This window comes from Oncorhynchus kisutch, linkage group LG22 (assembly GCF_002021735.2).
Source record: "Oncorhynchus kisutch isolate 150728-3 linkage group LG22, Okis_V2, whole genome shotgun sequence".
NCBI lineage: Eukaryota > Metazoa > Chordata > Actinopteri > Salmoniformes > Salmonidae > Oncorhynchus > Oncorhynchus kisutch.
The window spans coordinates 46,846,795-46,870,997 of record NC_034195.2 but is presented as its reverse complement, the minus strand read 5'-3'; the positions used below and the strand labels follow the sequence as shown (position 1 = coordinate 46,870,997).

The following is a 24,203-nucleotide window of genomic DNA, read 5'->3' as shown; positions in this document are numbered from 1 at the left end:
TCGGCGTAATGAATACACACCTGGTAAGCAGAGGTGTGTAGTGAAACTCTGACTGGTGTAGTAATTGAAGAACCTCCTAAGCAGGACATGCAGCTGCCTTGTTTTCACCGGATTAGCAAACCAGCACATTTGCCATAAGTCCAGACTGCTTGGCAGTAATGCTCTATGCTAATATACATGGAGGTCATACTAGTCTGTCTGTCTCTCTCTCTTTGTCTGTCTCTCTCTCTTTGTCTGTCTCTCTCTCTTTCTCTGTCTCTCTCTCTTTCTTTGTCTCTCTCTCTTTCTTTCTTTACAACAATTTGAATGTGTTCTAGAGTTTATTAGAGCATTTTGATATCGTCACAGATGGTAGTTCACCTGGTAGTTCTCCTGATAGTCCACCTGGTAGTACACCTGGTAGTCCACCAGGTAGTTCTCCTGGTAGTCCACCTGGTAGTTCACCTGGTAGTCCACCTGGTAGTTCTCCTGGTAGTTCTCCTGGTAGTCCACCTGGTAGACCACCTGGTAGTTCTCCTGGTAGTCCACCTGGTAGTACACCTGGTAGTTATCCTGGTAGTTATCCTGGTAGTTATCCTGGTAGTCCACCTGGTAGTCCACCTGGTAGTTCTCCTGGTAGTCCACCTGGTAGTTATCCTGGTAGTCCACCTGGTAGTTCTCCTGGTAGTTCACCTGGTAATTATCCTGGTAGTACACCTGGTAGTCCACCTAGTAGTTCACCTGGTAGTTTTCCTGGTAGTCCACCTGGTAGTCCACCTGGTAGTTCTCCTGGTAGTTCTCCTGGTAGTTCACCTGGTAGTCCACCAGGTAGTTCTCCTGGTAGTCCACCTGGTAGTTCACCTGGTAGTCCACCTGGTAGTTCTCCTGGTAGTTCTCCTGGTAGTCCACCTGGTAGACCACCTGGTAGTTCTCCTGGTAGTCCACCTGGTAGTACACCTGGTAGTTCTCCTGGTAGTACACCTGGTAGTTCTCCTGGTAGTTATCCTGGTAGTTATCCTGGTAGTCCACCTGGTAGTTCTCCTGGTAGTCCACCTGGTAGTACACCTGGTAGTTCTCCTGGTAGTCCACCTGGTAGTCCACCTGGTAGTCCACCTGGTAGTTCTCCTGGTAGTCCACCTGGTAGTACACCTGGTAGTTCTCCTGGTAGTCCACCTGGTAGTACACCTGGTAGTACACCTGGTAGTTCTCCTGGTAGTACACCTGGTAGTCCACCTGGTTGTCCACCTGGTAGTTCTCCTGGTAGTCCACCCAGCATGTAGACTAGAAGTATAATCTGGCGGTACCTTATTATGACTGCCATTATAAAATGAAAGTATGACTAATCTGCAGACAGACACGCCTGTGATTACCCTTTGATTGATGTGTGTGACGTGTTGTGTGTTCTCCCCTCGCATTGATTTGTGACACAATGTGTGTGTGTGTCCAGGCTGACTCATGACATCAGCCTGGAGGAGTTTGAAGACGAGGATCTCTCCCAGGCCACAGAGATCACTGACGAGGCTGGAGCAAGCCTCAACTATGACAACCTTGACTCACAAGTAAGATAAACTACATGTACGCACACCCGACCTGGGTTCAAATACTGTTTCAAGTTGTCAATTGGGCTGGGTTTGCAGTTTTGCGACTTATATTGGTCTATTATGCCAGGCAAGCTCAATCAAACACAGATCAAGTGTTTGCATTTTTTTTAAATAATATTTGAATTCAGTTCTGGTAAACGCAGCCTCAAGCTCCTCTGCACCTGCTTCCCTCCATTAACTCCCCCGTTCTCCATTCTACCACAATGCACTCTGTTTGACTTGACTCTGCTGCAGTCTACTTTTCATAATATGAATATTCGTTATAGAGCGTTGAGACGTTGAGATAAATGTTGCTCCGATCGTGTTATTTTATTTTGTGACTGTGAGAATGAGAGTAGCTGCAGCGATAGAAGAAACAGAGCAAAGTCCAGAGTAGGCCAAAGTCACTTATCAGATGAATGATTGCAGCCGGGGATAGTCCTGATACACATGTAGTCCAGAGCTAAGTCGATCTAACATATGACACGTCATTACAGCCTGGCCTTCAGCCTTTTAGCCATGCAGAGATTCTACAACACTAGCTGCTAGGACTAGCTGCTAGAACTGTCATTTTAATATCAGTCAAATGGAGTCTTCAGACCAGGCATTCGCTTAGTGGAGGTTGTAGGAGTTTTAGGAGGGCATTGATGTAGCCTCAGTTAGGTTTGTGTACATCTTAATATTGTGTGGTTAATGAAATGATTCAGAATTATCATTAGATTTGACATCAGTGTAAAGACAGTCAGGGTGTTACACAGTGCTGTTGTATTCCTCACAGAACAAAACAATAGCCCAGCCCTGCCTGTGTTTGTTTTCAGGGAGGTTTATCCTGCTACAGTATGATTGGATTAGAATAACATTACAGTGAGCATGAGAGAGAAAGAGCCACAGACTCTGCTGATGTCATTGCCGAGCCCCGATTGGCTGGCTCCGTCTCTGCTCTCTCCCCCTCCCTCTGCTCTCCTCCTCACTGAATCATTCTCTCTCTCTCTGCTGCAACGCTGCTGCAACGCTGCTGCTGTCTGGATCTTCCCAGGACCATGTGACGTGGCCAGCCAGTAGCGAGGCGGGGAAGACAGACGGGCGGGGTTTAGGGAATTGCAGGCAGAGATGATCCACTTGGAGCTGATCGATGCTGAGGAGGATATCCAAGAGTAACAGGAGCACTGGGGCCTGATCCATGGTTTCCAAGACGACCACAGGCTCAACCAGGAAGAGAGAAGGGCCATTGTTTTAACGCCTGTCAGACAGAAACAGCCTAATGTCATAGAATCAGAATCTGCGGAACATCGGGTCACTATGGATACGTACAGGCCCAAGAGACCAACCACCCTAGCACTGTTTCCTCAGCCTCCCAGGACTCAGGTGGGGGCTGTTTATTTCTACCCTGTGAGGACACGGATCATCAGATCATCCGTTTGGTTAAAATTATGCTGGATTAGATACCGAATATGTTAAGATGTGTATCCAAACAGTAGAGGGCAGATCATAGATCAAATTATGTCTGTTTGAACGATGAGATTGGACAGGATAGGATCTGTATAGGGGAATTGTAGAAGCTGGTAGCGTGCGAGCATCAATATACAGTAGAGATTCTGCTCATTTTCTCCTCTGTGATTCCAGATCATCTGTTTGGTTTAAATCCTTCATGGGAGATCAGATAGAATGGGATCTGTATCGAAGGCAGTTCCCCAGGCACCGATATACAGACCTGTCATGTAAATGTCTGCATTGTAACTTAATGTCCTTGAATGAAAAGGATGATCAGTTCTCATGCTTTGCTACCGTGTATTTGGATATCATAATGCTGGAACTCTTGTGTTTCTCAACCAAGGCGTTGTTACAGTAGAGGGAACGTTCAATCATGTGATACTGAATGGGCTTTTTCGCCCTCCATTTGACGGAGCCAGGGTTTACCACTGTGTATGTAGCAGACGCTCCTGTCCTTGGTCTTTGCTGTCTGAAAATAGAACTGTCCTTCTGTGAGTCTGTCAGCTTCCCTGTCAGCTGAATGGCAACAGACAGGGAAGTAAGGGTGTGCTCACCAGTGATAACGATAGAAAAGGACAGGTCAGAGTCCGTCAGTGTCAGTCCAAGGATAGGGCCGTTTACAATGATAGTCCTATGTAGAAGGGGTAAAGGAATGATGATCAGCTTTCATCCCTTGCATCTTGTTGATCTGTTGAAGATCTTTGATCTTCCCCTCAGAATACACCTCTTGCCAGAGTGCTATCCTGTAGGCTACCAGTTATAAACCAGTATAAATCAGAAACCAGTTATAATCAGTTATCACCAGTTGTTAAAATGGTAAAGAAAAAGTCCAGAAAATATATATTTCTTCTAAGGACATCCATGATGAGCACAATGTCTTTCTGAGTATGTGTTGAAATTCACAGAAGATCAGGAAAGAGCCAGATAAGGTAGTATGACCAGATGTAGGATAATAACCTGCTCCAGTATTCACTGTCAGGGTTCCTTCAGATAACCTAATATCACTTCCACGTCTGGGGAGGATGGAGAGAGGGTGTGTGTGTGTGTGTGTGTGTGTGTGTGTGTGTGTGTGTGTGTGTGTGTGTGTGTGTGTGTGTGTGTGTGTGTGTGTGTGTGTGTGTGTGTGTGTGTGTGTGTGTGTGTGTGTGTGTGTGTGTGTGTGTGTGTGTGTGTGTGTGTGGCAGAACTGGGTTCAAATAGCACTTGAAATCCTTAAAATACTTCAGCTGTGCTTGTTTACCCTTGCCTGGTTTAATGGACCAATAGCATAGTCCCAAAACATGAAACACCGCTCCTCTGGCACTCTAGGCAGACTAAAGCAAATGCTAAACATATTTGAAAGATTTCAAATTGTATTTGAACCCATGGCAACATGGTCCATGACGAAGATAGAGGGATGCCTGTGTGGATGCTGTTCCTCAGGCAGTGTAATCCTTAATTCTGTCCCTGTCAATCCTGGTCACGTCTCTGTGTGTGGCACGTCCTGAACTCTACTCCTGAGCCCTGCTGCTGCTGGTGAGTCGTGATCTCACCCTGTGTTGGGGTTAGGAGGAGGATTAGGATTAGGTTTACCATGTTTTAAGTCTCACTCTTACTCTGTCAGAGTGATAGCCTGGTACAGACAGAGACACTTCATTAAGGAGCTAATCTCAAGAACTGTGGAATAGACAGTGAAAGCTTGATTCAGACTGCATGCTCTGGTCCCAGATATGTTTCTGCTGTAGCAAGGCTGCACTTAGCCTGGTCCCAGATCTGTTATCTGAATGTTGGTGCTGCCTATTTTCAGATCCCCCTCCAGATTAAGTGTCTATATGCCACACCCAGTCAGGTTTATAATGTGTTCAAGTACATTGGAGGATTTAGCGTTTGTTTAGACTAGAGAGAGGGACTCCCAGCCAATATGTCACCCAGTCCCTAGAGATAGGGCTGCTATCAGACTCTTATTATGCTAAATACTGCACAAGTTAAACACCTCCCCTTCCCTAAAACATGTGTACATTTTGGGCTATAAATTGTGCCTTTCTGTTTTATGCTGATGCTAAAATATGTATTCTATTCTACTGAGGCATTTACTTTATGTTCGTATTCTTATCTTGTATTATTTCTTATTGATTTTGCATTGTCGAGAAGGAACCTGCAAATAAGCATTTTGTTGGATGTTGTATACCACATGTATCCCGTACATACACGTGTATCCCGTACATATGACTAATTCAACTTGAAACTATAGAGATTCCACTCTTAACCGTGCCAGGTGATTTGTTCAAGATCTCAAAAGACCTGTATCTCTCAGAGGAAATATGTCTAGGTTGTAGCGTGGGCTAACCTGTCGGTGCCATGACTCAGATTACACAGTCGATGGTTATCAGCTGCTGGGGTTGCTGTGGACAGGAGGAAGGAGGGCGAAGTCTTCCGGGGGTGGTTTGTAAAGCTAGGCTCAAATGATGAGTAACCTTACCGGAGACGTGAAGTCTTGTTAGCTACCGGAGGGCCCACACAGTAAGTATTGAGTTTAATACCCGGTGGATTTCATAAACTCCAAAATGACTCTCCTTTATTTCATAAATATAACCAATTCTTCACGATGAACATTTCAACATCAAACTGTTCTATCAGCACACACACACACCAAAGAAACACATACACACTCTCTCTTTCCTCCGGTTCTGGGGCAGGGTAACCATGGTAACCGTGCCAGTGCCCGTCAGCAGCAGCTGCATTACCACAGTGAGTCAGCACCATCACTGTGAATGGTCTCTATGACAGACAGTGAGCTGTGTTAGTGTAGGAGCCTTGACTTCCTCCTCTTCACTGGTTCATTCCTGATTCATCTTCCTGGCAGACGGATCTGATTGTGGTGGCGTGTGTGATGTCATCCGGGCTTGGTTAGTCTTGCCAGACATATATTTAGATGGGTTTAGATTTAGGTGGATCTGGTTCTTCATTTGGCTGCAGGAAGCTGTAACTGAGGCTAGGGCTGGGTATATGTGATTGGAAACTGAGACCGTCATTGATCGTAGTGCTGCTTGGCTTAAATAGCTGTGGGCTGGGTGGGACTGGGCTGGATGGGGCTGGGGGGGGGGGCTGGCTCTCTGGTAATAATACAAAACAGAACAACACTCAGGCGTTCTAACAACCACTCCTTTTGTGTGTGTGTGTGTGCACTGTACACACATTCCCCTTGCTAACGTGCAGAACAGAGATGCTACCTCTGGTAAACCGAGGGGTGTGGGTGTGTGTCTTTTTATCATGAACAGCCGGTGCGCAATGTCTAATATTAAAGAAGTCTTGAGGTATTGCTCGCCTAAGGTAGAGTACCTTATGATAAGCTGTCGACGACACTATCTACAAAGAGAGTTCTCATCTTTATTATTACTAGCCGTCTATTTACCACCACAAAGCGAAGCTGGCAATAAGACCGCTCTCAACCAACTCTATAAAGCCATAAGCAAAGAAGAAAATGCTCACCCAGAAGCGGAGCTCCTAGTGGCCGGGGACTTTAATGCAGGCAAACTTAAATCAGTGCAACCAGGGGGAAAAAAATCTGAGACCACCTTTACTACACACACAGAGATGTATACAAAGCTCTCCCCCGCCCCCAAAATCTGACCACAATTCTATCACTGGATTATGTCCCGGGATTCATCCAATGGCATTGAGGAATATACCACCTCAGTCATCGGATTCATCAATAAGTGCATCGATAACTTCGTCCCCACAGTGACTGTACGTACATATCCCAACCAGAAGCCATGGATTACAGGCAACATCCGCATCGAGCTAAAGGCTAGAGCTGACGCTTTCAAGGAGCGGGAGACTAATCCGGATGCTTATAAGAAATCCCGCTATGCCCTCAGACGAACCATCAAACAAGCAAAGCATCAATACAGGATTAAGATTGAATCCTACTACACTGGCTCTGACACTCATCGGATGTGGCAGGGCTTGAAAACTATTATGGACTACAAAGGGAAACCCAGACGAGATGCCCAGTGACGCAAGCCTACCAGATGAGCTAAATGCCTTTTATGCTCGCTTCGAGGCAAGCAACACTGAAGCATGCACGAGAGCACCAGCTGTTCTGGATGACTGTGTGATAATGCTCTCGGTAGCCGTTGTGAACAAAACCTTTAAACAGGTCAACATTCACAAAGCTGCGGGGCCAGAGGGATTACCAGGACGTGTACTCAAAGCATGCGCGGACCAACTGTCAAGTGTCTTCACTGACATTTTCAACCTCTCCCTGACGAGTCTGTAATACCGACATGTTTCAAGCAGACCACCATATTTCCCTGTGCCCAAGGAAGCAAAGGTAACCTGCCTAAATGATTACAGCCCCGTGGCACTCCGTAGCCATGAAGTGCTTTGAAAGGCTGGTCATGGCTCACATCAACAGCATCCTCCCGCACCCCACACCCCCCCTTCTCACCTGGACAAAAGCTCTAGCTATGTGAGAATGCTGTTCAGCCACTACAGCTCAGCGTTCAACACCAAAGTGCCATGAAGCTCATCAATAAGCTAAAGACTCTGAGACTAAACACCTCCTTTTGCAACTGGATCCTGGACTTCCTGACGGGCCATCCCCAGGTGGTAAGAGTAGGCAACAACACGTCTGTCACGCTGGTCCTTAACACTGGGGCCCCTCAGGGGTGTGTACTTAGTCCCCTCCTGTATTCCCTGCCTGGCCAAACACGACTCCAACACCATCATTAAGTTTGCTGACTACACAACAGTGGTAGGCCTGATCACTGACAATGATGAGATGGCCTATAGGGAGGAGGTCAGAAACTGGCAGTGTGGTGCCAGGACAACACCCTCTGCCTCAATGTGATCAAGACAAAGGAGCTGTTTGTGGACTATAGGAAAAGACGGGCCGAACAGGCCCCCATTAACATCAACGGGGCTGTTGTGGAGCGGGTCGAGAGTTTCAAGTTCCTTGATGTCCACATCACCAATGAACTATCATGGTCCAAACATACCAAGACTGTCATAAAGAGGGCACGACAAAACCTTTTCTCCCTCAGGAGACTGAGAAGATTGTGCATGGGCCCCCAGATCTTCAAAAGGTTCTACAGCTGCACCTTCGAGAACATCCTGACCGGTTGCATCATTGCCTGGTATGGCAACTGCTCAGCATCTGACCATAAGGCGCTACAGAGGGTAGTGCGAACGGCCCAGTACATCACTGGGGCCAAGCTTCCCGCCATCCAGGACCTATATAATAGGCGGTGTCAGAGGAAAGCTCATAAAATAGTTTGAGACTCGAGTCACCCAAGTTATAGACTGTTTTCTCTGCTACCGCATGGCAAGCGGTACCGGTGCACCAAGTCTAGGACCAAAAGGCTCCTCGACAGCTTCTACCCCCAAGCCATTACACTGCTGAACAAACAACTCATAAAAATCCCCCCCCCCCCCTTGTACACTGCTGCTACTCGCTGTTTGTTTGTTACCTATGCATATTTACTTCGCCCCCACCTACATGTACAGATTCCCTCAACTGGCCTGTACCCCCGCACACTGACTCGGTACTGGTGACCCCTGTATATAGCCTCGTTATTCTTATTGTTACTTTTTATTATAACTTATTTTTTTTGCCTACTTTGCCTATATTTTCTTCTTCTTGAACTGCACTGTTGGTTAAGGGCTTGTAAGTGAGAATTTCACGGTAAAGTCTGTACTTGTTATATTCGGCGCATGTGGAAAATCTAGTTTGATTTGATGTAATGTTTATCACATTAAAATGTATCTCTCTCCCCCTTCTCTCTTTCTCTCCCTCTTCTCTCTCTCCCCCTTCTCTCTCTCCCCCTTCTCTCTCTCCCCCTTCTCTCACCCTCTCTCCACCCCTTCTCTCTCCCTCTCTCTCTCTCTGTCTGTAATATCATTGTAGGACAAGGACACTATTAACAACAATTCGTTTGGAAAGAAGGACACGTGGAAGGAGAATGTATCAAACACAAACTCCTCCTCCCCCCACATAACAGGTGAGAATGGGATATCCACCGGTTTAAAGCATAAACATGTACTGGTAGACAGTACCTGTTTTTAGAATAATACCAACATCAACTTTAAACAAAGCAACAAAGTTTGATTTTGCAGAAGTGAAAGTATTAAGGAAATTAATACTTAGCTGAAATTTGTCTAGACATGTTTTATTTTATGCCAATGAGCACAGAGTAATTGCACATATTGTAGCCAATGCGGCAGTATTTCATTATACTCTAATCATTCCTTCATAAGATGACTGGGCCTAGACCATGACTTGAACACTCATCACAGTCATAATCCTTCAAATGCGCAAGATATAGAACATGTAAGCCCACCGGCTTCTCAATATTCTCATATTTCTGTATGACAGATTCGAAACCCACCAATGGCTCTCATTATGAAACTCTATACAGTATGCAGAATGGATCTTATTATTACTGTAGCCCTTAATAATCCTTCACTGTAAAGTTTGGTGACTAATGAATAATCTTTTGTTTGTGTTGTTGTTGTTGCGTGCCTCGTTTGTGTTAAAGGGGATCCCACTAATGAGCAGGTGAATGACGAGGCTGTCCAGCAGCACAACGGTGACGGCTCTGTGGCCAAACCACCACCAAACAGAGGGAAAGAGCAGGCAGTCAAGGCACACAACAAGGACTACTCCACGTTCATCTCACACGGAGTTACAGAAACACGAGGCCGACAGCGAGACGCCAAACAGCGGAATAAGAAGCCCTCTGCTGCTCCACACAACCAGGTTACAGCAGCAAAACCCAAAGCTGGCAGCATGAGAGACACGGCTGTGGAGGGGGATAAGAATAGGGATGGTAGCAGGGGGCGAGGAGGAGGACCAGGGCGAGGTCAGGTTCGGGGGTGCTGCCAAGAGGAGGAGCGCCAGCCAGAGGCCACCGAGGAGATCTACCTGACCCCGGTACACCAGAAGAACCGTGACACTGACTGTGACACTGACCGTCCCTTCCTGTCTCAGAGCAGCGAGGGCAATCGCATGTCTATCAGCTCCGATGCAGAGGGACCCCCAGCATACACAAACACCACCCTCCCTGACCGAACAAACCCCTCCATCAGCGAGGAGGACGAGGTCTACCTGCACCCCTCTGCACCTCCTCCACACTCCTCCTCCTCGTGCCTTAGGCCATCCGTCAGTGAGGGAGGGGACAGGGACAGAGGGATGTGGGACAGGGGCTCTAAGTCTAGATCTAAGGGGGGGTCGGGGGCTCTGCGAACTGCACACACTCAGAGCTCCGAGGCTGATGGCCTGTCTTATGACTCTGTCAAGTACACCCTAGTGGTGGACGAGCACGCCCAGCTAGAACTGGTGAGCTTGAAGCAGTGCTACCATAGCTACAGTGAGGACAGCGACACAGAGACGGTGTATGAGTCAGCCAACGAGGAGGACTATGAGGTGGATCACAGTGAGCTGAAAAGAGAAAGGAGAAAGTCATCACGCCTGTCCAGGGTTTCTTCATCCTCTGAGGCAGGTGTTGGCGGGGGACCTCGAACACGCAAGTTCCTCAATGTGTTTGTGAACGGACGTTTACACTCCTCCGGTGAGTTCTGTGACCGGCTGCTGCCATCCTTTTTTAACATTTTATTTTTAAACCTTTAATTGAACCAGGAAGTCTCTTGGGATGAATAACCTTTTTTAGAAGGAGACCTGGCTTAAGGTTATGCTGTTTCTCAGTTGTATTGCAATTTCATTGAAACCATATTTGTGAAGGAAGAGTGCTACGATTACCACTTACCACACAGGAACTACAAAGGTTAAAGAAAGACCAGATTCAACATGATTCAAAGACCAAAGTCACTCCTGTATCAAGATGTTTGGACACTACTAATGTGATAGTGCTGTGAAGCTCCTCTCCTGCCTTGTGTCCTCCAGGTGCAGAGTCCTTTGGCCTGTTCTCCTGTGTGTTAGACGGGGTAGAGCAAGAGCAGAGCCACAGAGCTGTGTTCAGGTGAGACATTGTTTGGGGTTACTCTATACAATACCTTCATGAATAAGCCATTATACAGTGCATTCTGGAAAGCATTCAGACCCCTTGACTTTTTCCACATTTAGTTGCGTTGCATTTTATTTTAAAATGGATTAAATTGTTTTTTCCCCCTCGTCAATCTACACACAATACCCCATAATGACAAAGCAAAAACAGGTTTCAAACATTTTTACAAATGTTAAAAATTTAAAAATTCATATCATATTTACATATACTATCGTTCAAAAGTTTGGGGTCACATAGAAATGTCCTTGTTTTTCATGAAAACATACATGAAATGAGTTGCAAAATGAATAGGAAATATAGTCAAGACGTTGACAAGGTTATAAATAATGATTTTTAATTGAAATAATAATTGTGTCCTTCAAACTTTGCTTTCATCAAAGAATCCTCCATGTGCAGCAATTACAGCCTTCCAGACCTTTGGTATTGTAGTTGTCAATTTGTTGAGGTAATCTGAAGAGATTTCACCTCACGCTTCCTGAAGCACCTCCCACAAGTTGAATTGGCTTGGGCTTGATGGGCACTTCTTACGTACCATACGGTCAAGCTGCTCCCACAACAGCTCAATAGGGTTGAGATCCGGTGACTGTGCTGGCCACTCCATTATAGACAGAATACCAGCAGACTGCCTCTTCCCTAAATAGTTATTGCAGAGTTTCGAGCTGTGCTTTGGGTCATTGTCCTGTTGTAGGAGGAAATTGGCTCCAATTAAGCGCCATCCACAGGGTATGGCATGGCGTTGCAAAATGGAGTGATAGCCTTCCTTCTTCAATATCCCTTTTACCCTGTACAAATCTCCCACTTTACCACCACCAAGCACCCCCAGACCATCACATTGCCTCCACCATGCTGACAGATGGCGTCAAGCACTCCTCCAGCATTTTTTAATTTTTCTGTTTCTCACGAATGTTCTTCTTTGTGATCCGAAACCTCAAACTTTTATTTGTCTGTCCATAACACTTTTTTCCAATCTTCCTCTGTCCAGTGTCTGTGTTCTTTTGTCCATCTTAATCTTTATTGGCCAGTCTGAGATATGGCTTTTTCTTTGCAACTCTGGCTAGAAGGCCAGCATCCCGGAGTCGCCTCTTCACTGCTGACGTTGAGACTGGTGTTTTGCAGGTAGTATTTAATGAAGCTGCCAGTTGAGGACTTGTGAGGCGTCTTTTTCTCAAACTAGAAACTCTAATGTACTTGTCTTCTGCTCAGTTGTGCACCGGGGCCTCCCACTTCTCTTTCTATTCTGGTTAGCGCCAGTTTGCGCTGTTCTCTGAAGGAAGTAGTACACGGCGTTGTACGAGATATTCAGTTTCTTGGCAATTTCTTGCATGGAATAGCCTTAATTTCTAAGAACAAGAATAGACTGACGAGTTTCAGAAAAAAGTTATTTGTTTCTGTCCATTTTGAGTCTGTAATCGAACCCAAAAATGCTGATGCTCCAGATACTCAACTAGTCTAAAGAAGGACAGTTGTATTGCTTCTTTAATCAGGACAACAGTTTTCAGCTGTGCTAACATAATTGCAAAAGGGTTTTATAATGATCAATTAGCCTTTTAAAATGCTAAACTTGGATGAGCTAACACAACATGCCATTGGAACACAGGAGTGATGGTTGCTGATTATGGCCTCTGTAAACGTGTGTAGATATTCCATTAAAAATCAGCCGTTTCCAGCTACAATAGTAATTTACAACATTAACAATGTCTACATTGTATTTCTGATCAGTTTGATGTTATTTTAATGGACAACATTTTTAGCTTTTCTTTCAAAAACGAGGACATTTATAAGTGACCCCAAACTTTTGAACGGTGGTGTAAGTATTCAGACCCTTTACTCAGTACTTTGTTGCAGCACCTTTGGCAGGGATTACAGCCTTGAGTCTTGTATTTGGGGAGTTTCTCCAATTCTTCTTTGCAGATCCTCTCAAGCTATTTTCTGGTCTCTCCAGAAATGTTTGATCAGGTTCAAGTCCGGGCTCTGGCTGGGCCATTCAAGGACATTGAGACTTGTCCTGAAGCCACTCCTGCGTTGTCTTGGTTGTGTGCTTTGGGTCGTTGTCCTGTTGGAAGGTGAACCTTCGCCCCAGTCTGAGGTCCTGAGCACTCTAGAGCAGGTTTTCATCAAGGATCTCTCTGTACTTTGCTCCATTCATCTTTCCCTCAAACCTGACCAATCTCCCAGTCCCTGCCACTGAAAAACATCCCCACAGCATGATGCTGCCACCACCGTGCTTCACCGTAGGGATGGTGCCAGGTTTCTTCCAGGCGTGAAGCTTGGCATTCAGGCCAATAAATTCAATCTTGGTTTCATCAGTCCAGAGAATCTTCTTTCTCATGCTCTGAGAGTTCTTTAGGTGCATTTTGGCCAACTCCAAGCGAGCTGTCAATTGCCTTTTACTGAGGAGTGGCTACCGTCTGGCCACTCTACCATAAAGGCCTGATTGGTGGAGTGCTGCAGAGATGGTTGTCCTTCTGGAAGGTTCTCCCATCTCCACAGAGGAACTCTGGAGCTTTGCCATAGTGACCATCGGGTTCTTGGTCACTTCCCTGACCAAGGCCCTTCTCCCCCGATTGCTCAGCTCTAGGAAAAGTCTTTGTGGTTCCACATTTCTTCCATGTAAGGACGATGGAGGCCACTGTGTTCTTGGGGACCTTAAATGCTGCAGAATTTTGTGCCTTGATACAATCCAGTCACGGAGCTCTACGGACAATTTCTTCGACCTCATTGCTTGGTTTTTGCACTGACATGCACTGTCAACTTTGGGACCTTATATAGACAGGTGTGTGCCTTTCCAAATCATGTCCAATCATTTTAATTTACCACATGTGGACTCCATTCAAGTTGTAGAACAGGATGATCAATGAAAACAGGATGCACCTTTGCTCAATTTCGAGTCTCATAGCAAAGGGTATGAATACTTATGCAAATAAAGTATTTTTTATTTTATTTCTAAAAACCTGTTTTCACTTTGGCATTATGGGGAATTGTGTGTAGATTGATGAGGAACATGTTTTCTTTAATCCATTTTAGAATAAGGTTGTAACGTAACAAAATGTGGGGGAAAAGGAAGGGGTCTGAATACTTTCCAAATGCTCTGTACATGGGTTCTACATATATATGAATGCATAAAGCAATCTTACACAGGGTCCTCCTTCAGGAGCTGACAAACGCATTAAAGATTCATTACATGGATAAACATCAAACACAACATCATACTGGTCTCACATTTAGCTAGTGTCCTCATGTAATCACTACCTCGTTAGCAAGATATTCCATGCTCGTAGTGTTTCATTTGCATCCACTATGGAGTGGTTTTCCTTCCCACTGTGCTCCTGCTTGCTCTTTGGGTGTAGGCTGGGTTACTGTAAAGAACTTTGTGACAACTGGTAAAAACAACTTTCTAAATACATTTGATTGATTTATTGATTAACCATGCTGTCTGTGTGATTGACAGGTTTGTCCCTCGCCATGACGATGAGCTGGAGCTAGAGGTGGATGACCCCCTACTGATGGAGGCTCAGGCTGATGACCTGTGGTGTAAGGCCTACAACATGAGGACTGGGGCCAGCGGCATCTTCCCTGCCTACTACGCTGCCAAGGTCACACAGGAACAAAGCAAAGGTATCAAATATGGTTTATTTCATCCATTATACGGGCTCTGAACATAGCAAAGGTAATGCCATCGATACACTTTGGGCATCAATGTTTGGTTATAGGATCAGTAAGGGCATTCTAAGAAATGCCTGAAATAAATTAGCCTGGGTTCCAGTCTGTTCATGCTCTCTTGCCAACTCCTTGCCACTCACTGTCATGCCAAACATGTTTGCCAGTTGGAGTTGGCGTTTTGGCACAAGAGCACGAACAGTATAAGATCTTTAAATAGTATTACTTGGCTTTGAATGAACCTCTACTGTATACTGTGCTGATGAAATTAAATCTGTGTGGACCACCATTGAATGTTATTGAACTTTGTCTTTGCCCTTGTCTTACCCAAATAATTAAGCTTTTCACTGCTGTTAATATCAGTATGTAATACTCCTAACGGTAAATCAAACCGTTCTCTCCTCTTATATCAATTAGATGACAAAGATGACTGGGTTGACAGATTCCGTGTGAAGTTCCTAGGCTCTGTTAATGTACCGTACCACAAAGGCAACGATGTGCTTTGTGCTGCTATGCAAAAGGTAGAGTATTAGCCCCCCCCCCAATGGTGGGCTGGAGTTTCTAATCTAAACCCTCCTTTCACAGTCCTTATTTGGAATAATACAGAAGGAATGTGATCTGGAAGCTAAGTGTACTTACAGCCGTATTTGAATCTGACTATGTTGGTCCTGTTTCCGTCAACAGATTGCTACCAACCGGCGGATGACCATGCAGCCTCCCTCTACATGTGTTCTGGAGATCAACATGAAGGGGGTGAAGATCATAGTGCAAGATGAATGCAGGACCTCGGAAAGAGTATGTCTTCTCTTAAACCCTAAAATGCCTTTATTCCATGACTGCTAACAACAATGTGTGTTCACAATGCTTCACTGTTATTAGTTTATGCATCAGTGTTCAAGACCCATGTTTCATTTGGATTAGCTAGATATTTTTATTTATTTAACCTTTATTTAACTAGGCAAGTGAGTTAAGAACAAATTCTTATTTACAATGACTGCCTAGGAACAGTGGGTTCAGCTCGGGGATTCGATCTTGTAACCTTTCGGTTACTGACCCAACGCTCTAACCACTAGGCTACCTGCCACCCCTACATGTTGTGGGATGGAATTTTGTAGTCCGACTTTTGTATTAATCAATCCCACGAGTCATACATATATTAGTCATATTGCAAAGTACAATTCTGGAGTGTTTCTGTAGCTGTGGAAGCTACGGTATAACTAGACCTTTTCAAAACACTCATTAGTGGAAGCAGCAGTCTGTTAGCAGGGTGGACACTACCATTCTGTTAGCAGGGTGGACACTGCCATTCTGTTAGCAGGGTGGACACTACCATTCTGTTAGCAGGGTGGACACTGCCAGTCTGTTAGCAGGGTGGACACTACCATTCTGTTAGCAGGGTGGACACTACCATTCTGTTAGCAGGGTGGACACTACCATTCTGTTAGCAGGGTGGACATTACCATTCTGTTAGCAGGGTGGACACTACCATTCTGTTAGCAGGGTGGACACTACCATTCTGTTAGCAGGGTGGACACTGCCAGTCTGTTAGCAGGGTGGATACTACCATTCTGTTAGCAGGGTGGACACTGCCAGTCTGTTAGCAGGGTGGACACTACCATTCTGTTAGCAGGGTGGGACACTGCCAGTCTGTTAGCAGGGTGGACATTACCATTCTGTTAGCAGGGTGGACACTACCATTCTGTTAGCAGGGTGGACACTGCCAGTCTGTTAGCAGGGTGGACACTACCATTCTGTTAGCAGGGTGGACACTGCCAGTCTGTTATCAGGGTGGACACTGCCAGTCTGTTAGCAGGGTGGACACTACCATTCTGTTAGCAGGGTGGGACACTGCCAGTCTGTTAGCAGGGTGGACACTACCATTCTGTTAGCAGGGTGGGACACTGCCAGTCTGTTAGCAGGGTGGGACACTGCCAGTCTGTTTGCAGGGTGGACACTGTCAGTCTTTTGTGGAAGCAGCAGTCTGTTAGCAGGGTGGGACACTGCCAGTCTGTTAGCAGGGTGGACACTACCATTCTGTTAGCAGGGTGGGACACTGCCAGTCTGTTAGCAGGGTGGACACTGTCAGTCTTTAGTGGAAGCAGCAATCTGTTAGCAGGGTGGACACTGGCAGTCTTTAGTGGAAGCAGCAGTCTGTTAGTGGGGTGGACACTGCCAGTCTGTTAGCAGGGTGGGACACTGCCAGTCTGTTAGCAGGGTGGACACTGCCAGTCTTTAGTAGAAGCAGCAGTCTGTTAGCAGGGTGGACACTGCCAGTATGTTAGCAGGGTGGACACTGCCAGTCTTTAGTGGAAGCAGCAGTCTGTTAGTGGGGTGGACACTGCCAGTCTGTTAGCAGGGTGGACACTGCCAGTCTTTAGTGGAAGCAGCAGTCTGTTAGTGGGGTGGACACTGCCAGTCTTTAGTAGAAGCAGCAGTCTGTTAGCAGGGTGGACACTGCCAATCTTTAGTGGATGCAGCAGTCCGTTAGTGGGGTGGACACTGCCAGTCTTTAGTAGAAGCAGCAGTCTGTTAGCAGGGTGGACACTGCCCTCGTGAGGATGTTTGGGATACTGTGGTAGCCAGTTACATAACCACACTCTTGCATAAAGATCACTCAGTTTTAAGACTTTTTAATCCTCTTCACTCGTGGTGCACCGGCAGTGTGCCCTATTGGACTGGTTTACTGTATGAACAAGCTCTCAGACACAAACCATAGAGTCTCAGCCTAATATTAGGTTGCGTTTTTACTGGTATGGCCTGCGTGTCAGTCTGTTTCTGATGATTGAATTGCCATGTCAAACATGAGCAGAAACAGATGGGCTTCCATGCTAGTATGATGCATTCACTCAGGCCCATAGCCACTGTGCCCATAAAAATAGAATGAGTAGGCTACATTCTATGAGTACTTGTTCTAATTCTAGAACTGTACCGTCTCTGACATCACACGCTAGTGCAGGAACTGACCGTAACTATCTCTAATCTCTTGTATATTTTCACAGGGGGATAAGTGCTTTCACTTTTTTCAGCTTAAGAACATCTCCTTTTGCGGCTGTCACCCAAAACATAACAAGTGAGTAAATTAACTATCATGACACATGCTAAACGAAGGAAGTAATTCAACTTAAAGCTTTTCGAATACTGTATGAAAGCAGATTCATTGCATAAAGAAATATGGGTGTTTAAAAAGCTGTAACTCAAGGATACAAAGACGAGCAATTGAGAGTTGCTTCTCAACTCTAGACACTGTATCTGGAGCATATTGCATCGTGTCTCTCCCATTGCTCTCTCCCATCCAGGTATTTTGGATTCATCACTAAACATCCTGATCATCAGCGGTTTGCTTGTCATGTATTCATGTCAGATGACTCCATGATGCCCCTTGCTGAGTCTGTTGGGTAATCTCTCGTCCTTTCTCTCTGCCACCCCTTCTTACTATCCACATATGCTAATGAACATATACATCACACTGTTTATATAACACATTTTTCTATTAACAAATTACTACTGACTATTTGAACCTAACTCCTCTTTGTTGTTCCTATACATATAGGAAAGCCTTCCAACTGTACTACAAGGAAACTGTGGGCTACTCCTGCCCAACAGAGGACATCTTCATTGAATAGCGTTCTCTCAATAGTATATTTATCCAATATTGTGTTATGATGAAACAACTTGCATGGTGGATTTTAAACTGCATTTGAATGGTAACGCTTTGGCCGACTCCTAAAATAAATCTTTACAATATGCCAGTAAATAACCATTTAGTAATACTGATCTGCAACACAATCGACTTGGTGCAGCTTTCTACTCACTGCCATGTTTCTACAGAACAAACATGTCTCCAGAAATACCCAAGCTAAAGCATTACCGGTCCCATCCAAAAGAGCCTACATGTATCTTCCTCACAAAGGTTATTGGCCAAAAGTACAGTACTGTTAACTGTAAAGTGTGCAGCCAAATGTGAGAACGGGTACTACAGTACAGAGAAACCAACAAGTAGTTACAGATCACACTCAATATCAAGATAGAATATGTTTATGTGGCTTTATGAGCTATTCCAAATTAGATGAGATCACTATCAAGTCACCTGGACAGTGACAGTGATTTCAATCTGTCTGCGTGTCCCTGGACTGTTTTTAGTGTCACACTGTTTGATTTCAGATTCAGTTAGTATATATGTTGGAAAGTTTATTTATGGATTAATAGTCCATCACATCATAACAGGCTTTAAATGAAATGCAGTCCGTCAGTGCATTCTCACCAATTAACTATGTGAAAATGAACTCTGACTAGGGCTTGTCATCTATCTGCCAATACCAAAAAGGTGAATTAACTCTTATTTTTTTACTGTATTGAAAGGAATGTAATTTCAATTAAGAAATATAAAATAGTAGTCTGTTATTGAAGAATCTATGTATATTGGTGGGTAAGCAGGTGTAAGTTAAGGATGGTATCCTAATAACATTGTTTCCTACCTAATTCAATCACGCTCTATCACATTCTATGTGTGGAATTCTATCCGGGTGACCCTTGAAAATGACAATCTACAGACAAAAAAGCCCTATGTATTAATACTTCCTCCTACTGTAACTTGGAAACAATGTTTGGCCAAAATTGTATGGTGGAATTACTGTATAAGGAAAATATTTCAACAAGTATGATCTTGGCATCACTGTGGTCTTACCACTTTAAAAGTCATCCAGAAGGCACTTTTTCTAAAAAATCAAAACCACAAGTAGTGCCTATTTTCTAATTATTGTGATTACTGTTTACAGTATGTATTTCCTTTTTATTTGAGATGGTTCTGGCACTGTGGGACAGATGTATTACCTGTACAATAGAAATATGCTGTTTGTAAATTAAATGTCCTACAGTAGGTTTGATCAAACCCCGTGTGTATTGCATGATATCAATGTCAAACAAAACAATGTAGAGAAAGACTCAGGAGGTCAATTCTTGTCATTAAATCTGAAGGTGTTTACATCTTCTCTGAAACTCAGTCGGGGTCTCAATTACTGTTGAAAGTTAGACTAGTAGAATACAAAAGGTGCCGTTTTGAATTTTGGTTGCGCATTAGCAGTTTTCCTCTTGTTATGTCAGTCACTCAATTAGCTCATGTCAGCTAAAAATATTTTGATTGGTAAATAATAATCTAGCGACCAACTATCTAAACTTGTAGTAATCATGGTCGAATTACCGACCGGGGTGCCCCCATTGATTTTCTTAGTCACTGTCACTCGGATATCATATTAAAAACTGCAAACACAAATTCTTATTTGTGGGTTAACTGCCTTGTTCAGGGACAGAACAACACATTTTTACCTTGTCAGCTCAGGGATTTGATCTTCCAACCTTTCAGGTTAGTAGTCCAGCGCTCTAACCACTAGGCCATCCGCTACACAGGGTTATAAATAGATATAACAAGGTCAAAAAGAGATTTATTCTGTCAGTGGGAGGATGTGAGGGTGGGGGGCGATTAGAAACATGTCTTCATCGGGGGTCTTTGTGTCCCGGTGCGATGCTGCTGCTGTTGGACTGATAGCAATCTGGGCAATGCTGTGGAGAGCATAGAGATACAATATAATACTATTTGATGCTGGGGGTGACAACACTGAAGGGTAATATTGCATTGATTTCAAGGCATTCAATGTGAGTTTAAAATATGTGATTCTATAACCTACTCCATAACAACAGTACATTGAAGTTAGTTGCTATTAACTCTACCTAAAGCTTTGTTTCTAAGTGTATATTAAATATTGAATCTGCATTAGGGGAAACAACGCCACTGTTCGCCCCAGTAACATTAGAATGAAAACAGAGGAGAGGAGGATTCGGCAACGTGGTAAAAAAAAACGTAAAAAAAACTATAATCATATTCTTCTGTCGCGCGCAATGATGTCCGAATGGCGAAAAAGCAGTGTTAGTTGTTTGCAGTAACTTCTTTGTTGTAATATCCGAAACGGACGTGACAGTTTCACCAATTAAGGATTCTAGCTATAAATATTTTCAACAGTATTAGAAACATAGGTGAATGTAAGGTTTCAATATTGGTCAGAATGAAACTAAATGAAGTAGGTTCTGTGCTTCAGTTTACCTAGTTTATCCACCTCCTGGTCCATATCAGGGTCAATGAGCAGCTCGGACTTGTTTGGCAGGCAGGGTAGCCTAGTGGTTAGAGTGTTAGAGTGGTTAGAGTGTTGGACTAGTAACCGGAAGGTTGCAAGTTCAAACCCCCAAGCTGACAAGGTACAAATCTGTCGTTCTGCCCCTGAACAGGCAGTTAACCCACTGTTCCTAGGCCGTCATTGAAAATAAGAATTTGTTCTTAACTGACTTGCCTGGTTAAATAAAGGGAAAATAAAAAAAATTAAAAATTAACACTAGATGAGCAGCCCACACCTATTGCAATGGTAATATGTTCAAATGAAAGGCCTGCCAGTGTTAATTGTAATGGATGGCTTGCATTTGTATTGCATTATGGGAACAATAGTCTTTGTTATGAAAAGAAAACAACACTTGTGTTCTCACCAATGTCCTGGTTGATGTCCTCGTGTCTAACCAGAGCCATCGCAAACCCATAGGTCATGGCAGGTGCAGAAGGATGGCTATGGAGAGTCACACAATATCAATAAATCACTCGAACTTAATCAAGCATTATGCATCCTAGTACAATTCAATACAACTCTATTTGTCCCCTTAAGGCAATTACTAATCCCAGGAAGAGCCTCACAAATAAGTATCATCTTGTGAGTATTACTGTTGACTGAAAAATCATTAATTATTTGTATTGTCATTGTAATCTTCAGATTTATTTAGAGCAATGTATTGTAATGAAACTGTTCCTTACTTGCATTTGAACCACAAAGCCCCTCCAAGCATTCTCCAAACACTGATGAACCCACTCCTTCCTGAGCCTCAGTTTCCTCTGTGGCCACCAGAGGCAGAGGTGGGGATGATTACAGTGTTGGGACTCTTCCCTGACAGCAGGCCCTAGTAGATCACATCATTTGAACCTCTCACAAAGCCCCTCCATGCATTCTCCAAACACTGATGAACCCACTCCTTCCTGAGCCTCAGTTTCCTCTGTGGCCACCAGAGGCAGAGGTGGGGATGATTACAGTGTTGGGACTCTTCCCTGACAGCAGGCCCTAGTAGATCACATCATTTGAACCCTAAGCCCCTCCAAGCATTCTCCAAACACTGATGAACCCACTCCTTCCTGAGCCTCAGTTTCCTCTGTGGCCACCAGAGGCAGAGGTGGGGATGATTACAGTGTTGGGACTCTTCCCTGACAGCAGGCCCTAGTAGATCACATCATTTGAACCACAAAGCCCCTCCAAGCATTCTCCAAACACTGATGAACCCACTCCTTCCTGAGCCTCAGTTTCCTCTGTGGCCACCAGAGGCAGAGGTGGGGATGATTACAGTGTTGGGACTCTTCCCTGACAGCAGGCCCTAGTAGATCACATCATTTGAACCACAAAGCCCCTCCAAGCATTCTCCAAACACTGATGAACCCACTCCTTCCTGAGCCTCAGTTTCCTCTGTGGCCACCAGAGGCAGAGGTGGGGATGATTACAGTGTTGGGACTCTTCCCTGACAGCAGGCCCTAGTAGATCACATCACAGCAATGATCTCCAGGAACTCTGTGAGTGAAAAGGAAACAGGATTTCAGGTGACACTGTGCAGTCTAGAGTCTCCCAAGTCAGAGGCTGGGCTATTTATTTAAACAGGCACGTTTTCAATAGAGACCTGGATCATGTCAGGTATTCAGTAGTAAATCATGTTCTCTGGTCGTTGTGAGAGGACCCAAGGCAGTCCATGGCATCGTTCATCAGCACTATCCTATGTTGAAATAGATTTGAATTGGGTATGGCCATAGTGTGTACTAAAATGTTCACAATCATGTCTTGACAATCCATTTCAGAGACGAAAACACCCTGAACTTGATGTTACATAGTGTAATGTAATACTGTACAATATCAATGAATAATGCCAAATCACGGACCTTGCTGCGTGTTGCACCAACTCCACTAAACTGTCTGGACCGGGGAGCTGCAGAAGAGAGTTGTACTCCAACATGGCCAGGAAGTCTGTAGCAAGCAGAGCACATAACCTATAACAGTGGCAAACACCAGGGATATTCACTGTATCTACTGAATATAACTCAACGGCACACACAGGAGGTCCTTGTTATAATACAGTAGAATTCCATAACCTTTTTAATAAATGATATTCACATTTCTCATATGGTCAAAGACAGTGTTACCATCACACAGACGCATTAGGCCTACCTAAGTTCTTTCCAATATGTCTGAAGCACCTCCAGAGAATGTGGATAAAGGAGGCCCTTTTATGAGCTCTGACCTTGATGTAGCTAAACTCTCTGAACAGAACATGGTTGCCATTCTTCACACTGCTGAAGCTGTCAACCAATCACAAAGGAAATCAAATACAACATGAGTGAGGACCAAATATAGGTTTCCATTAGTTACCCCAGCCACAAAGTAAAAATTGGCTATATATCGTAAACATTCATGAAAACGAATTGAAGTTTAGGCATAAAGTTAGCAGTGTGGTTAGGGTTAGGTTTAAAATAACTTTTAAGAAGATAAATTGTAGAAGTAGGCTGAGTTTATGGCTTTGTAAAGAATTTATGATAAATTAAACACTAATATATGTTATTCGATAAGTATTCAACCCTGAGTCAATACATGTAAGAATCACCTTTGGCAGTGATTACAGCTGTCAGTCTTTTTGGGTAAGTCTCTTAAGAGCTTTCCACCCCTGGATTGTGCAACATTTGCCCATTATTCTTTTTAAAATTATTTTAGCTCTGTCAAATTGGTTGTTGATCATTGCTAGGCAACCATTTTCATGTATTGCCATAGATTTTCAATCAGATTTAAGTAAAAAATGTAACTCGGCCAATAAGACACTTTCACTGTCTTCTTGGTAAGCAACTCCAGTTTGGATATAGCTTTGTGTTTTAAGTTATTGGCCTGCTGAAAGGTGAATTCATCTCCCAGTGTCTGGTTGAAAGCAGACTGAACCAGGCCTGGGCTTAGCTCCATTTCATTTTATTTTTTATCCTGAAAAACTCCCCAGTCCTTAACGATTACAAGCATATCCATAACATGAAGCAGCCACCACTATCCTTGAAAAATGGAACATGGTAGTCAGTAATGTGTTGGAGAAAATACAATACAAACATAACAATTTAATAAAAAAGGACAAAAAGTTGCTTTGCAAACAAGGATGCATGTTTTGGAATGTTTGTATTCTGTACAGGTTTCCTTCTTTTCACTCTAAATAGGGTAGTATTGTGGAGTAACTACAACTATCTTGTTGATCCATCCTCAGTTTTCTCCTATCACAGCCATTAAACTCTGTAACTGTTGTAAAGTCACCATTGGCCTCATGGTGAAATCCCTGAATGGTTTATTTGTCTCTGGCAACTGAGTTAGGAAGGACAGCTGTATCTTTTGTAGTG

At 44.2% G+C, this 24,203-nt stretch overlaps 1 protein-coding gene across 1 annotated transcript; it reads left to right on the top strand.

The window, feature by feature from the left end:
• The first annotated feature begins 1,418 nt into the window (after positions 1 to 1,418).
• LOC109867776 (C-Jun-amino-terminal kinase-interacting protein 1-like) lies at positions 1,419 to 19,709 on the top strand. Its single transcript, XM_020457057.2, has 11 exons — positions 1,419 to 1,538; positions 2,596 to 2,924; positions 8,938 to 9,031; positions 9,569 to 10,600; positions 10,933 to 11,008; positions 14,502 to 14,668; positions 15,128 to 15,231; positions 15,395 to 15,505; positions 17,710 to 17,780; positions 18,007 to 18,105; positions 18,261 to 19,709. Exons 2-11 carry the CDS (start codon positions 2,859 to 2,861, stop codon positions 18,331 to 18,333), a joined length of 1,893 nt encoding a protein of 630 aa, XP_020312646.1. The 5' UTR covers positions 1,419 to 1,538; positions 2,596 to 2,858; the 3' UTR covers positions 18,334 to 19,709.
• Positions 19,710 to 24,203: the final 4,494 nt, after the last annotated feature.